General features: G+C 42.7%; 1 protein-coding gene across 1 annotated transcript; it reads right to left on the reverse strand.

The window, feature by feature from the left end:
• Window positions 1-403: 403 nt before the first annotated feature.
• LOC120841265 lies at window positions 404-2,575 on the reverse strand. Its single transcript, XM_040212123.1, has one exon. It carries the CDS (start codon window positions 2,573-2,575, stop codon window positions 404-406), a length of 2,172 nt encoding a protein of 723 aa, XP_040068057.1.
• Between the last annotated feature and the right edge of the window lie 15,065 nt (window positions 2,576-17,640).

The following is a 17,640-nucleotide window of genomic DNA, read 5'->3' on the forward strand; positions in this document are numbered from 1 at the left end:
TCAGCCTACGCTTTAGGTGTGCTACATGTGTTCCATTCGAAAGGAATATTGTTGCAACAACGAACTTTAGTGGAGCGCGCGACTCTTGAGTTGCTTTGCTTTGTCTAAGTAATGAAGCGGCTGATGGTCTGTTTGCGCCACGAAATGCCTACCGTATAAGTACGGATGAAACTTTTCCACCGCCCTACGAGTGCCAGGCACTCTGTCTCAATCGCAGAAAAGTTGTCCTCTCTCGGAAGGAGTCGCTTACGGGAGTACGCTAAAGGATGCAGTGTCCCCTCATGTTCTTGCATAAGCACCGCCCCCAAGCTGTGTTCGGCGGCATCAGTTCTTAGGACAAACTCTTTTGAGAAGTCTGCACTTTTAAGAATAGGCAATTCCGCAAGTGCCCGCTTTAACATATTTATATGAAAAACATTGTATGACCTAAATTTAACTTGTAGTCGACCTCGCTTTTCTTTTCGACCACGGGAAAGGGACCTTTCCATTGCATAAGCAATTTGTTATGGCTGGTAGGTAGCAAGTTCAGGGCCCGATCTCCTACTTTTGATTGTCGGCCTCTCGCGTTGCGGTCATCATGTCGCTTTTGACTCTGTTGTGTTTCCCCCAGCTTCTGGTGAGTTAATTCAATTGTTTGCTCTAACCGACTATGTAGCTCTAAGACGTAGCAATATGTCGTCTTCAGCTCCGGGCTGATTGTTACTTCCGTCCAGATTTCTTTCAGAACCGACAATGGGCCTCGTCCGTGTCGTCCATAAATCAACTCAAAAGGAGAAAAACCTATACTCGCCTGTGGTGCTTCGCGATAGGCCAAGAGCACCGGAGCCAAGTATTCATCCCAAGACTGAGGTTTCTCTTCGCACATCTTTTTCAGCATTGGCCTGAGCGTACCGTGATAGTATTCGACCAGACCATTGCACTTGGAATGGTAAGGGGCAGACAATAAGTGCTTGATCGAGAGCAGCTCCGTTACCTCATTCATCAACTCCGAGGTAAAGCTCGTAGCCTTGTCAGAAATAATCTCACTTGGTAGACCCACTCTGGACAAAATTTCGATTAACCCTTCCGCTACTGTCTCTGAGTCAGTGGACGGTAGGGCGACGGCCTCTGGGTATCCAGTCGCAAAATCCACTAGGGTGAGTATGAACTGATTCTCATTCTTAGAAGTGGGCGACAGCGGTCCAATGAGGTCGATAGAAACTCGTTCGAAAGGTGTCTCAATGATGGGCATGCACCCCATAGGTGCGTTCGACACCATTCCTTTAGGAATCGTTCTCTGGCACAGGTCACACGAACGCACAAACCGCTTAACATCTGCTAAGACTCCGGGCCAATAAAAGGATTCTAGGACTCTGTCACTCGTACGCTTGATACTCTGGTGGCCTGCCATTACGATATCATGAGCCAGACTGAGGATATGGTGGCGCAACGTTCTGGGGACCACCACTTGGCGGAACTCCTTCCCGTTTGTGAGGAGGCAACTGCGGAAGAGAACTCCCTCGCCTAAATGAAAATTGTAGGTGTTGCCCCCTTTTGTCACGTGAGTGTCGGCAATCCTTCCGCGGCAGATATCTAATGACGTGTCTTTTAACTGTTCTCTTTCAATGACGCCTTTCGTGACATCTTCAATCCCGACGCTGGGTGTGGGATTTGGAGTTGCAGGAACATGGCTCTTCAGTGCGGCGAGTATGTTCCTGTCCAGTTGCAAGATCTTTGCTGCATCATCCTCATCCCCACTTCTCCCGTTTGGATCGAGGTCTAATACCTCCTTGGCTCCCTGAACGTTGCCAATAATTACATCATAAAGTGGCTCGTCCATACATTTTGCTACTACCTCTCTAGTAAAGTATGGCGACTCAATTCTAACGATTGCTTCTGGAAACAACCTGCATGTTTCGTCTACTAGGACCACTTTGCGTTGTTTGCCCGTCAGGCGCTGAGGACCAACCAACTTTCTCCGTACGATAACGGCGTTGCAGCCAGTATCTCGTAACACCTTAGCGGGTTGTCCGTCTAGTAGTCCTTGTTCTACTGGCATGCGTCTCTTTGGTTGTTGCTCCATTTTATCGCACACCACAGTCACGAGTGCTTCGTTGATATGCTCCACACCGTGCGTTTCATCGTTATGCAAGTGACTTTCTTCACACTCGCATCCTGTACTTCCAGATTCAGGTACCATAAAGCATGAGAGCTGAGTTTTTCCGCCCTTCCGCTGAAAGCATGCTTTGGCATCGTGTCCCGATCTCTGACTAACTTGACATACTAGGTGTCGCTGTTCTGTTCTGGACACGCAATCGGTCGCTCGGTGACCAACTCTGCCGCACAAGAAACACCTGATTTTTGTTTCTTGGTTGATACTTGGCAGGTCACTCTTTAAATCATTATTCCTCTGGCTATGGTCCTCTTTGAAGTGAGCCAGATTGTCTTGCCTGTGCGCTTCCATGAGCTTATCCGCTGCCGCGGCCATCAAGGGAAGTGTATTGCAACTCCGCTCCTTGAGGAACACAGCCAGCTTTAAATGACAGCCGTTGATGAACTGTTCTGCGATCACAAGGTCCCGCAGATCGCCGCACATTTTGGGACGAAGGCCCTTCTTCACCCAGCGATCGAATAATCCCTCTAGCCTCGCGGCGTAATGGCTGCCTGTCTCGCCGTCATTTGGAGAGCTTCCTCAGAATCTTTCGCGATATCCTTCGGTTGTAAAGCGAAACCGCTGTAAAAGTGCCATCTTTACTTTCTCATAATCTAAGGAGTCGTCCGGGGACATCCTTCCCAATGCCTTTAGGGCCTCACCCACCAAGCAGAGGCTTAATGCAGTGGCCCACTTTCCTCTTGGCCACTCCTGTCCCATGGCTAAAACCTCACATCTTTTCAGGTACGCATCCAAGTTATCTCTTTGGTCGTCAAACGACAGCATTAGCTTATGGGGACTGATATACTGTGACGCAGTAACTCTTTGGGGTCCTTCACCACCGCCTGCACCATGCCTGTCACTTGCCGACCCCTCGGCCTCAATCAACCTAAGCTTAAGCTGGAGCGTTCTCTCCGATTTTTCCTCCAGTTCCGCTTTCTGTCGGAGAGCTTCTCGTTCGGCCACTCTGTCCTCTCTTTGCAGAGCTCGTTTTTGATCAACCCATGTTCGTAATTCTGTTCCCGTAATCCCCAGCTTTTCACCTAGGGCCATCAACTCCTTTAAATCCATAACTTATATGTTGTAGCAAAAACCAGACGGATGATCATCAGTGTCCTGTCGCGGACGCCAGTTATTGTCAGGTTCTTTATGGTAAAAAGAAAGGAAACTGAAAGGTCCGTCTGATATTTGATATGAAAGAAATATATTTGCACCCAGTTAATGTTCTACTTTCCGAATCCACGAAAAAAAAGGAAACTTATTAGAAAGTCAATAAAAGAAAGGGGCGTACGTCCAAAGTCCGACTTGCCGAGCTTGGCACTGGCTTGCGCTAGGTTTAGGCGCCTTGACCGGTGGTGGAAGCCGGGCTCGTTTGGCTCCAGCTGTCAGCGCACCGATGGTGATCAGCCAACAGGTTGTTGGGATGACTTTGCCGGTTCGCTCTTGAGCCAGGCTTGCAGTTCAGTTTTGGTGGTGAGGACAGCTCGGCAGACTTCTATCGATGACAGCTTCGCCGGTGTATACCGGAGCCAAGCTTTTCCGAATGCGTCCGCTCTCGGCCCAAATCTCCTGGTTCCCCCACTTCTCTTTCTTCCTCTTTTCTCCGTTCGTCTCCTCCGATTTTCTTCCTCTTTTTTGTCGCCGCATTGATGACATCATTACAGCCTTTCCCAATGGTAATACTAACACATTTCATAAGAATCTACAAACGGATCTTGCCCTTTTGTCGCCCTTTTTCTGCACTCTACGTCCACACTCTTAGATATGGTCATTCATATAACTCGTGGAAAGAACCCAACTCATACCACTTGTGCAAAGAACCGCTATCCTATCACTCTTCCAGGGAGCCACTTCCATCGTTTTACCTACACGCACACATCACAGCCCACGCACCGCTAGGTACGGAAACTGAGATTGAAGAACAACAGGTGACGGCAGAGCGGCAACTGAGTCAACACCTCCTAGATAAGAGAGCCTAAGTGCTGAAGTTTACTGTGCCACTAAAGAAGGTCACCGTAGTCCACAGTTTGGAGAGGAGTGCTGCGTCATCGTTCGGTTGTAACTTGTGTGCAAACAGTGAAAACACGAGTTCATGCCGAAATTTGATGCAGTAGTTGAGCTGTATCTGCGACTGACGGTGTCCTTCTTTAGTGACGCAGGAAAATTCAGCAGTCAGGCTTTTTTATGTAGCAGGGACTGACTGGAAACATTCGCATGCTACCGCGCCGCGGCGCGTCCTCCTTTCTGGCTCCGCGCCAGCTGTGAGCGTGACCTTGACGAAAACGAAATGGCTTGTTTTGACTAGAACTCGGCGGTGTCAGTCAGTGTGTTAGCGCCGAGGAGAGAGGAGAGGTTGACGCGTGCTGACGTCGGTGCTTCGGACCAATGAGAGCGTCGCGTGCGTCACCCTCTTCCTCTCCTCTCCCTCTCTCTTAGGCGCCAACAAACGACAGACACAGACATGTTTTTGTCAAAACGAGCGTTCTAATGTTAACGCATTAAAGGCCGACCAACGTGAGGAGAGAAGGAAACTTTCTCAATAATTGTTTACTCTTCGGGATTGAAGGAGATATCCTCCTGCCTTCTGCGGGAAGCAGCTCAGAGGCCCGCTGCTGTGTGGAGAAGAGGAGAAAGGAGCACGAGAGGGAATTGAGAAAAGGAAACTTAGGAGCGGTTTTCTGCCAGTCAAACGAAGATTCTGCAGGTCGGCCTAAGAGGAACGCCACCACGCAAAACATATTCTCGAGAGAAACTTCTGGTCATGTCACCGAACTGGAGCTATATTTATAAAACAAAAATTTACACAACAGCTATCTTAGCAAAAGAAAAACATAAATAAATTTGTATAAATCGTCAGTTCCTTTTTTAACGTTTTAATACAAAAGAATATGAAAACCTTTTTCATTAAAGCATCAGCCAATGAAAATATAATTTTTTTGTTGACTTGAATACCTGCAGCGCCGTTAGGCATTATGCAGGGAGTACTTGAAACATCATGCAACTACAATACATATACAATGTCACGCGTTTTCAACTTGATTAAGATGGCCTCCTGATGGGTGCAAGAATCAATTTTTTTTTTGCATACCGTATCAATAACCTTTTATCAATGCATTGCTTTAAAACATTATATAAGAAATATTTTCCGTAAAGTTCTTAAAGTTTCAAATTACGCCGGCAGCAATATTCTCAGGACTCGACTTTCTACTGGCAAAATGGCCAAATCTACTTTTTTTCCACTCATGAACGATCAGTTGCGGGAAAGCTGACGAGCGACCTGGGAAATCACGAAGCTTCTTTCCGGGTCGCCAAATACCAAGATTAATATTTTTTTTTAGCTCCCATGTCAGAAGTTCCTCTGCAGAAGGTAGCGATCAGTGCTCCCAGGTAGATTGCTCAAATTTAGAGGGAAAGAAACTGATCTTTTGTCTTTGTTTTTGTGGAGAAACCACTGCTTTCCCGCCGGCGGTGGAGGCGAACCACAGTAATGTGCTTTCACGTGAACTGCGTGCCGACAGAACTAGTGTCACATAAAACAATCGCTTCTATGGTCAAAATAATTTAAAAGTCGAGTGCTGAGAAATCAGTATCCTTCTGTAGTCGAGAAAGCTTCAAGAATGGTAATCCATGACTCAGTACCACACAGATGAGTGTTATTAAAATAAAGGAAAATAGTGCACATTCTAGCACTAGTCGTCTTTTGGCGCAGCCAACCGTTTTCTTCACAGCTGCTCCAGTGATTTTTGTTCTTCAAAAACGCTTTAGTAGGGAGCCTAATCACGAGCTTCGAAGGACGGAAGCCTTCGCATTCAGCTCGGGCTAGTCTCGAGGTTCCAATCATTCATTCGCTCTGTTATACACGAGGAGTGAATCGTCTAAGCGAAGTTAAAGTCTGAGTTTAGGAAGGACTTTCGAGACACCGCTATTTGTTTCTTGTATTGCAGAGGTTTGGGAAGCAGGTATTGAGATTCATTATTATACAATAAAGCCATTGCCTGTCATGTGTTTGAATGGTTGGCGTGCAATTGTCTCTCGCAGACGAGACGGTGAAAGCGCCATTATTTTATTCTATTGCTAAATAGTTCACAGTTAAAGAACGTTTCAACAAAACAAATAGGGTTGAAACTTTTTTTTAAACAATGAAAAAATAAATGCCGTCGTGTAAATTTACCACTGTTGGACGTTGTGCAGAACTCAAAATTTTAGGTTTGATACGGAATTAGTTTGTTTCCCTATGTGCTCTCCGAATGAGTGCTTGAACGCGTTGCATTCTACTCCTACTCTGAAAAAAGAGCTCTAATAATCCTTCTATTTCTGTTGCCTTAATGTAAATTTTTAATTTTTTAATAAAGCTTTGTACTTTAGGCACCATTTAATCTCCTAGCCACTATTTTTTGCTTAGAGATGGATAGTGTATTTGTGTATTTTATACGCATGTCATTGCTCTTTGATGATATTTGGCTTGGTGGTTGAGGAGTTCTTTTAATTGCCATTTTAGCACGACCTTCATGAACAGCAACGTGCCGTTTAGCTCACACAAATGCGGTTCCTTTATTGTTCATAAGTATCACAGTCCACATGTTTTGGGTCACAGTTGAGCATGCTCACGTTCGTCACTTCGGAACGCAAGTACGCGCCACATGCACAAATGCTAAACACGGCACTGACGAGATGCGCCTTTCTGGTAGGGCCTATAGAAGTTTTGCTAAATTACTCAAACACCATTTAGAATAGTTAAACTTGAGGAAAAAAACGAGAAAGGATGGACAAACGCAAACTTCCAACTGGCAACAACATTTAATAACACAAAAAGTTTGCTTATATACAGGAAAAAGGGGGTGAAAAAAGGGGTGGAAAGGAGGAGCACTATGCCGTCAGGGGTGCATCGTCGGGGAAAGAGATAAGATTTCGGGCAAAGAGATAAGATTCCTTAGTTCGGAGCTATCTCTCCCCCCCCCCCCGTTCCCGACAGCAACGAAGCACCCTTGACGGCATAGTGCTCCTCCTTTCCACCCTTTTTTCACCCCCCTTTTTTCTGTATATAAGCAAACTCGTGGTGTTATTAAATGTTGTTGCCAGTTGGAAGTTTGTGTTTGTCTGTACTTTCTTGTTTTATTCCTCAAGTTTAACTATCCATACCAACCCGCTCGTTCTGTCCTTACACCATTTAGAATATCTGTGCTAAAAAGTAATTACACGCACTGGTGTCTGCAGCATTAACTTTCTTAAAAAAATAATTGATGCTATTAGCGCGCTCATTGAGGTAAGATGAACGTCTCCGGCACTTGTACCCACATTCCGAGCATTCTTCCTGGTACGTGGGTAATTGCTTGCTTCAGTGGAGTTGAGCAGAATGTGAGTGGAAGGACAATTCACATATTATATGCACGTCTAAGTGAAAATAAAGAAAAATAAAGCGAAGAAAACCGGCATTTCACTTATAATTCCCTATCGACACAAAAATGATCGCACTGAATGTATAAAATGCTGCAAGTCAAAATTGTCATCGCTTATTTTTTTTAAATCTGGAACACGGAGATGGAACGTGGATTGGCGCATCATTTACCTGCCATTCAACTTATCATGTTCTACTTAATCGTCAATCTGTTCCAGATAATACTTCCAGAAAGTGCTGTCTTTAGATTTATCGTTTACAATTATAAATTACCTAAAAGAATTTTCTCTAAAACCTACGAGGAACATAGACCTATTTAGAACACTACTCTGTATGAACTCCACCATATGTGTAACACAGATCCTTATGGTTAAGTGGAACATTTTATAAACAAATGTTTGGGTGTAACAGAAACTTAAAGGGAACAAGTTTATCAATGTGTGATATGGCTTCCGGAAGCGATGCGCTCGCTCAAAAATAAAGAAAAGAAATGCATGTGCAACAAATTGGAATGAAAAAGATTCGAGTTCATTTTACTACTTACGGTATTTATAATTTCTATTATTCTCTCTTTCATAGCCACCAGAAAATACTACAAGGACTGCCGCAATGCGGAGCTGTGTCGCCAACCCTGGGGCCATGGCTGCAGTGTCCGCTCGGAGAGAAGTCAAGCAATGAGATGTAATTGGAAATACTATAAATATTTTTGTGACGTATTATAAATTGTCCTGGTATCAGGATGATGTTGTCATTGCCGCTGCTTTTTACCGCTATTATATTGAAGTACAAGACACGATCGCATTTAATTACCGCACACAATACAAAATGTTGTGAATTACAGATCTACAACAATGGGAAAGATGAATCACGCACAAATGTGTTTTATAAAGGCGCTGATTTAATAAAGCTTCTTCTGTCATAAGATATTCGATGGTCTCGACCAGGTTGTTTTTTAGACAAATGATTTTCACACAACTTTCAATGTGATTTGTTTTGATTGTTAGAAAGTCTTAGATTCAAAACTTCCACAAAAATTACGAAAACGAAAAAGGGACATAGAAGACAATAAAAACAACACTTGCTTTCAACACTCAACCAACATATGCTGTTTTAGCTGATCTTCTGAATCTCGACGGTTTCTTGTTGAGCGTGGAATGAGAGGTTGGTCGGCGAGAAGCAGGGACAATGGGGCTACTCTATCAAAAATACACCGAGCCGGGTCAGATGTGTTCTGGTATTTGCTGATGTAAACACCAGACTATCCGATGTGTCCTGGAATAAGCACCGGACTATTTTATTGTGTTCTGTTGTAAAAACCAGACTAACCGAATCTGTTCTGGTGTTTATGTTGTGTTTGTTTTCATTGTTAGAAAGTCTTAGATTCAAAACTTTTTCAAATATTACAAAAAACGAAAAAGGGACATTAAAGACAATCAAAACTACATATGCTTTCAACACTCAACCTACATATACTGGTTTTAGCTGATTTTTTTAATCTCGACGGTGTCTTGTTGAGCGCAGAGGGAGAGGCTGATGGGGGAGAAGCAGAACCAATGGGGCTGCTCCATCAACAATACACCAAGCCGGGTCAGGTGTGTTTTGGTGTTTGCTGGTGTAAATGCCAGAGTATCCGATGTGCCCTGGTGTAAACACCAGACTACCTGAGCGAGTCCTGGTGTAAACACCAGACTCACCGAATCTGTTCTGGTGTTTATATTGTGCTTGTTTTCATGGTTAGAGAGTCATAGATTTAAAACTTTCACCAATATTAGAAAAACGAAAAAGGGACATTGAAGGCAATACAAACAACACATGCCTTCAACACTCAACCAACCCATTCTGACTTTAGCAGATCTTCTGAATCTCGATGGTGTGCCGCTGAGTGCACAGGGAGAGGTTGATTGACGAGAAGCAGGGACATTGGGGCTACTTTATCAAAAAATACACGGAGCCTGGTCAGGTGTGTTCTTGTGTTTGCTGGTGTAAAAACCAGACTATCCAATATGTCATAGAGTAAACAGCAGACTATCTGAATGTGTCCTGGTGTAAGCACCAGACAAACCGAATCTGTTGTGATGTAAACACGAAAGCATCCGAATATATCCTGGTGCAAACACCAGACTATCCGAATGTGTCATTGTGTAAACACCAGACGATCCTATTTTGCCTCGTTGTAAACGCCAGACTTTCCAATATTGTCCTGGTGTAAATGCCAGATCCATTTTATGTGTTTTGGTGTGCACGTCAGATCCACATATTGCGTTTTGGTTTAAAGATCAGAATCACCTAATGTGTTTTGGTGTGCACATCAGACCCACCAAAGGGGTTTCTGTTTGCACATCCGTGACCCACCTAAAGTATTTTAGTGTTCACATCAAACCCATTTAATGGCTTTTGGTGTAAATATAAGATCCGTCTAATAATTTTTGTGTGCATCAGACCCACTTAATGTGTTTTAATTGCACATTGCATCAGACTAGTGTATTTTGATGTGCAAATCAGACTAGCTAATTTGCCTTGGTGTGACGCTACACCAGACTAGCATATGCTAATGTGCACTTCAGACCAGCCTAATGTGTTTTAAGGAACATGAATGCACGTCCGAACACACACACACACACACGCAAAAAGTGTTTTTTGAAATTGCAAACACGCACAGATACAAGCAAACACAAACATGCCCACGTACATTCACACATAAGCACCAAGGTGCCCACACACAGCTGCACGCCTGCTCACACACACACGCGTGTGCGCAGGCTCCTACACTCTTAATAATATTCCACTGAGGTCCCAGTTAAGTTCGGCACCAGGTGGGCGTTTCACTAACTTCGACTGAGCCGAGGACAATCTTTAGCAAATCAGATGATATTAAGTGGAAGGCTCTTTTTGGTTTTATAATCGATTTGTTTACATGGAACAGCGAATTTGGAATGGGATGATCAGCTGTTCCTCCTAAATCTCTTTTATTTACTAAAATCGTGTTCCAGGTAAACTGTTCATGCATTTTTTGCCATTAATATGTGACTCTTTTTCTTTTATGTGATGTGTTGCAGAGAATCACGGCAAAGAAGAGGGAAGCATTGGTTTTCGAAAACATGCCACTTTGTCAAAGACTTGGACATACTGTACAAGCTTCTCATCCGTCTAAAACGATAACTTTGAGCTCTCTACTTTAAGCGCAAATGCTTTCTAGTGAAAATTGCATAATATTTATGGTTCTTGCTATACCGTCTGTCGATTAAGCCATGGCATGCTAGAATTCTTGTGCAAATCGTGGTCATAGAATTTTGAAATAAAAGAAAAAATAAAAACAAAATATTTGATTAAGCTGAGAAAGGAAACTTGCAAACTGGTGACTTAGTTGTCTAACGTGCTGAAATAATCTACCAACTGGCCAAACTGATAAGAAGTGAAGTTGGCAAAGTGGTGGCTGAACTGATTGCACTGTAGGTTGAGCCAGTATTACCGCTAGCTGAACTGGCAGACGGCTTGTGAAGCTTTTCGAATTGGTAATCGAACTGAAGATTTTTTCGGAATAAGTACGACGTCAGCCTTCTCAAAGTACGTTGGAAGCGTGATATTTAGAAGAGGAACGTATGTTTGCGTCCTTGTGAAAGAAGTCGGTTGATATCTTTGACAAATGACCGACAAAATATTACGCAATCAATCAATAAACCAATGACAGTGTGTACTGCACAGTTGAGAAAGATTAAAAAAATTTCGCACTTTTATGTTTCAAATATAATAATATTGTTAATAAAAACAATATTACAAAACAACAACATAAACATATTAATAAAAATAATAATAATTAAAAAAATAATTCTATTCATCGCACATACATACACAATACAAAACGGGTATGTCCAAGCCAAATGCGGCTTGTGGTACAGAACCCGGCAACCCGAGTGACTTAAAAAAATAAAAAAATGAAAGAACTGGCTTTTGAGTGCACAAATTACCATGTAAATGAAAAAGTAAAGCGCAATAAGGCGATGTTAAAGAGTTATATTGGTTAACGTTTTCTTTAACTCCTTTCTTGGCGTAGCGTTAACAACGTCTTCTGGAGGCTTAATAAATATTGAGGGCACAATATAGGAGCAAACTCGCTTCCCATAACTTCTAGAACACCGTGGAGAGTCAAACCAAGGTGCTTCACGTACATTCTTAGTCGGAACAAAAGGGTGCCTGAAATTATTGGACCAGGCATAACGAAGCAGAACAGTTTTCAGTGAAAGTAAGAAAAATTAATCATCTGTAGAGTTCTAAAAATATTTTCTGAACAAATATCTAAGTTACATGCAACACTTTTTTATCAAGGCCTTTAAAATGAGATCAACTTTGGTGCACTACAGGTCTGCACAGTTTGCAACAAGAGTGATGCTATACCTAAGAGTGCCAAACTCAATACCATATACGACTGATTTTGTGACACTGAACGGCATGTAAAATTTGTAATTATAAAGTATACAGAAAACACTTCGAAGCTTCCTGCAAACCTACGATAGCTGTAAATTCCATGACATATCTGAATTCAAAAATTCTCACAAATATCCCACGCCATCAACGCATACAAGTAAGTGGGGCTCACAAATATAACAGCTTGACTTGTGTACAATAACTGGTGAGTTTTGATCGACTTTCTTAAGTGAATTTAGAAAGCAGATCATCTTAGCTTTAAAAGTGTTTACTGTAATTAGGTGGTTCTCGAGCCAATCCATCACTTGTGCAGCATCACGGCTCAATAAACTTTGAACATGATCGTAATTGAGATGACTAGAAAGAAGTAGAGTTTTATCAGCATACTGAAAAACATTGCAAGCAAAACTAAACAGCTTGCAATCCAGATATTTTGCTGAAATCTTGTTTACTTATAAAAAACCATAGGCGACAAGGCCGATCCCTGCGGAACGCCGTATTTTACAATTACTCGGGCATTTTTAAATATTACAATAAATACAATCTGGGAACGATTTAAAAAAAAAACTTCCAAGTTAAAAAAAAAAGGAAACGGACCGCGGAAGTTGAAGTTATATAGTTACTGATGAATACGTTTGTGGCTAACAGTGTCGAAGGCTTAGCCACGTCTAAAAATTGGTACAGGCGAATAATTTGCAATCAAATTCACCGTGTTAAAATTAGCCCAGTCTTCAAGGACTGATTGTGTGCCTCTTCCAGCCTTGAAACCATACTGCCTACGATATGAAATGTCAAAGCTGTCAATGAAACTTATTATAACAGCGAACATAGGTCTTTCCAGTACCTCCCCAATGCAAGGTGAAATAGAGATGTGACGGTAGCATTCTAAATTATTTGGAGTTCCACCTTTAAATAACGGTTTAATAAGTGATGGATTTAGCTCCAGAGGAATATTCCCGGACAAACAATACCCGTTAAACATCAAAAGTAACACGTGTTGAATAGTGTCATAGTTTCAACATGGATCCCCGACACGAATGCCATCAATACGATTGGATTTATTTCTATTGATATTTAACATATTGGAACCTAACCTGAATACATCAAGTGGCTGCAAAAATGCAGAAACAGAAAACCCATCATTGCTCGAACCATTTGACATCAATCCACTGTTTCTAGTGACCTGATGATGCCGCATAAGTTTGTTGAAATCATTTAGAGTTGATTGTAGCTCCGAACCAAAATGCTTTTGAAGAGAATGGCTGGTGGGTTGTCTAGAAACCCGCCCTGTAAGGGTGTCAATCAACTCCTAAGTTTCCCGCGAATTTGACGTCGTCTAAAGTACTTCCTTTGAAAGTGGCTACGTGAGGTGCAGCAAATTGTGACTTTTGTTTTGTTTCTAGCATAGCGAAATTCTGCTCGCCACTCTGCATTTATTGGGGCACGGCGGCATTGTAGACATAACATTTTATTATCTTTGATCGTGTTTATGATGTAAATATTAAACCAGGGTTTAACCCATCGTGGCCTAATCCTCATCTCCCCTGATTCATGGTAAAAAACTGACGATCCACAAAAAAAAACGCAACATAAATAGTCGCAGGCTCAACAGAACTCAAGAATGTGCCACAACCAAAGGAAATAACCATCGATAAAATTGTATTATGTCAGTATTAGAGACAGAGGATAAATTTCGCCTGCCGTCTTCCTGCGATACCGCGTCTAAACGATATCCCACAAAGTAATGATAAGGTAGTGTTTGAGTAATTACGGCAGATTTCACTGTGATATATTTAGAGCCCGAACATTTATATTATCTACACAGAAGGCTACTAAATTTCCAGACAACAGTTCCACTCTAGTAGAGCGGGTAATGGTATTTGCTATTCTTTGCTCTAATACTAGGGTTAAATAATCACAAACTACAGACTTGTTTTGTTTAGAGTGTCAATGTTTAGGTTGCCACCACTGCAAAGATTTCTGCTTGAACCGAGCTGCAGCACCACCTCTAGTTCTGTTAGAAAAAGGGAATCAGTTTCTGAATGAGGTCTTCTTACTGCAAGTAAAAAAAAGAAGAACCAGACCGGTAAATACTAAGAGCCAAAAACTCAGCATGCACAAAAAAATCCACTCCAACTTAAACTCCAACCATTTGTGTTTGTCGTATATTGCTATACCTTGGCCTCTATCACTATAACGCATAAAAACAGTTTCTCATAACCATTAAGGATGAACTGATGGCATTGCAAGAATGTAATATTAATTTCCGAGAGAACAAACAGATCTACTGGAGGGGGCGGTGGCGTATATAAAATCGAAACTCGTCCCACTGTTTGCGTGTAATCCTAATGTGTCTGTAAATAATTTAATAGACAAATCAGAGATAGGACCGAAAACCCCGTGAAAAGTTCTAGTCTGAAACTAGAAGACAGGTTGTCACTCTTTAAACGAGCCTCTCGAGATCTCCGATTGAGGCAATGCGCAACGCCGGAGAACCCACGCTTTTCCTTGCGTATATTTTCGCGTTCTTGAGCCACACAAACTTGAAGCCATCTTCTCGACCCTGAGTTGTTGTTAGCCAGAAGAGCTCTCGGTTTGCTTTTGTTATATTTGCGTTATGAAATCGCTCTGTCGCTCTGATGACCAGCAGAGGCAGTGCTGGTCATCAGAGCGACAGAGCTCCTGCAAGTTGCAACGGGCAGCCACCCAAACATGCCCGATGCTTACAGAAGAAAAATCAATTAGGATTTGCGGGCAGAGTCTCGTTTTCTCGAAAGGCGATGAATTAAGAGGGTGTCAGAAGTCCTTAGCGATTGAAAGTTTAGGTTTTGTTAAAAGGTTTTCTTGATTTTAGCCAGGTCATTTCTAGGTACCTAAGGAACACCGGGCACATCCATATTTGAACTCTGACTGTGCTGCTCGGAATCAAGTTAATTTTCTTTCAGCAGTGAGATTTCCGGAGGTTGATCTACCATTGCACCTTTGATTTCGTAAACTTCGCTCAGAATGTCTTTTATCGATTTTTCGTTAGTCGACGCAAGCCCAGCACGAAATCAAACTTTGCAAAGAAAGCATCGACACTCAATGTTTTCTGTGATGATCATGATTATGATGATGATAATAATAATAATAACAAATATAATACTAATAATAATAGTAAGAATAATAACAATAACAATCACAATAATATTAATAATAATTGTTGTGACTCAGTAAGCAGGGGGCAAGCAGTTACCGTGCTGACACACATATTCTTTCTTTATGCTGGCTTGCCGAGAGCTTTATAAAGACAAGGATGGCGTTGCAGCCGTGGCGTCACCAAGTCCTGTGCGCCTATCGACTACAACATTCCTCCCCCTTTTTATTTTTTATCGTAACCCCATCGTGTAGGTGGCTTTCGAATTCGTCTGCTGTGCCGCAACCCTAGCTCCGGACCGCTTGCTTACGCGGTGTCCGTTTCGTTGATACCACTGGCGAATGCGCAGACTAGAGCACCGTCTGCGGGCTTTCAGAGCTGCCTCCTCAATCGCTGTCCGCTTTGTTGATACCAGCCGCCGCATGCATAGACACGGGCATCGTTTGTTGGCTGTCAGTGTTGGTTCCTTCTTGAAGCACCGCCTATGCTGGCTTGGGGTCGGGTAGCTTATCCGTCCGGGTTTTCTCTCTCATCTTCATTGTCCTGTGATGAGAAATATGAACTGTGTTCGTGTCAGTGTCATCTGAATGCAAGAACCGTTCCTGGGCCCTGAACCTTAACCAGATGCGTCGAGAGGCTGACAGGACGCAGAAGGGTGCCTTCTAACCAAAGCGGATCGTGTGGTCGGTTTTCTCTTACTCGAACCGTGTTGCCTACTTGAAATTCTCTCCAGGAACACTTTTGTCTTTGAGGTTGCTGCTGAGCGGCGCTTCCTTTCACACGGTCGGCGAACTCTGGGTGAAGGATGCTTTATCTCGTGCGTGGCTTCCATGGCAAGAGGAGGGGCTGGTGTCGAAAATAATCCCTGGAGAAGGTGAGCAAGAGGGACAAAGTCGGAAATTTCGTTTTACGGTACGTGAACAGGAACTGGTCCAGTCATTGTTGTGCCGTAAAAGACTTTCCCGTCCGCCGTTTGTCCTTAAGCTGGCGAATGATGCTCGGCTCGACGTCTGGACGAGTCGTTCTGCTGCTCGAACTGGAGCCGATTGTAAGTGGCGTCCTGATGTGCTACACAGAGTTTGCTCTGAGAAAATTCGTAAAATCACAAGACACAAACTGGGGTCTCTTGTCCGTCAAAATTTTTTCCGGAAGTCCAAACTATGCAAAGACTGAGCGCATTTTTTTTCATATTCATTGAAGACGTGGTTGCTTTCATGTGCAACACATCAGCCCACTTTGAGTATGCGGCAACAAGAACCAAAAGCCAGTCTCCCTTGAAGTACGCGAAATCCAGGTGAACTCTTTGCCGTCGTCTGGTTTGCCATCTCCACGATAAAGCTGGTGCGCACGAAACCGCATTCTGAGTGAGCTCGAAATTTCCGCAGCCATTTACAATCTCTTCGATACGTTCACTCAACTTTGGTCCCCGAACATGACTTCTGGCTAGCATTTCCATGACTAATAATAATAATAATAATAATAATAATAATAATAATAATAGTTTTATTCCGTGGTGCAAATATGCCATTTCAGTTCCAGGACTGATCAAAGCCACAGAGGCTTGTAGGATCAAGTCCACCATTGTAAAATAAAAGGAAGAGGAAAATCATACATTCACAGGGGCATACAAAATATAAGAAGTCACCCGAAATGTCAGTCTCCTTAGTGGGAATGTCAGGAAGAGTAGGCTTGTCCTGTAGATGAGTCACAAAACACACGCACTCACACACAGACTTGTTTCACAAGAATTATCCGAAATAAAGTACAACACAATCGGCTCGCAAAGAGGAACGTGCGAATTGATTAGTCTGTGGATAATGTAATAGTTTTTCATAGCACGAACACACTGTGTACGCTATATTCATAGAAAAAAAAAGGTACATGATACAATACGGTTTTGTTAGTCAGAGAAGACTTGTTGCACAAGACCACACAAGTCATACTCAAATTTGAATCATACACCAGGAAGAACAATAAATAGAGAAAACAATGCTGCAGCAATACTAAACAGACAAACTGTTCATCAATTTCTTCAGTTGTTTTTTTGTGCTGGCCTCGATGACGTGCTCCGGAAGTGTGTTAAAGATGAAGGGCACATAATACGAGCGAACTCGTTTGCCGTAGCGCGTCACACAACGAGGGGTTACAAAACGTGGCGTATGTCGGAGACTTTTGTGACTGACGAAGGGGAGCTTGAAATCATTGCTCCAAAAGTGACGAAGTACTACACTTTGTACAAAAAGAGCAGAGAAATTCGGCATCTGTAGTGCCTCAAAAACATTAATATCAGTCGGAAAATCGCTATTATACCCAACGCTTTTTAACATGGCCCTCAAAATACGATCGATTTTAATTTTCCATAGTTATGCACAGTTACCAAAAATCGTTATACCGTACCTAACTATACTATAGCCTAGGGCATGCGCTATAGACTTTCTTACCGCAAACGGCATAAACACTTTGTTGTTGAAAAGTAAACAGCTTACGCTACGAATCCTTTTACAAAGGTACGACATATGGGAATTCCATGACATGTCTGAATCGAAATACACTCCC

This window comes from Ixodes scapularis, unplaced genomic scaffold (genome assembly GCF_016920785.2).
Source record: "Ixodes scapularis isolate PalLabHiFi unplaced genomic scaffold, ASM1692078v2 PGA_scaffold24__2_contigs__length_7659602, whole genome shotgun sequence".
NCBI lineage: Eukaryota > Metazoa > Arthropoda > Arachnida > Ixodida > Ixodidae > Ixodes > Ixodes scapularis.

Bases quoted from the DNA above. Each gene is read 5' to 3' on its own strand.
- LOC120841265 (XM_040212123.1), bottom strand. From the start codon at position 2,575: ATGTGCGGCGATCTGCGGGACCTTGTGATCGCAGAACAGTTCATCAAC.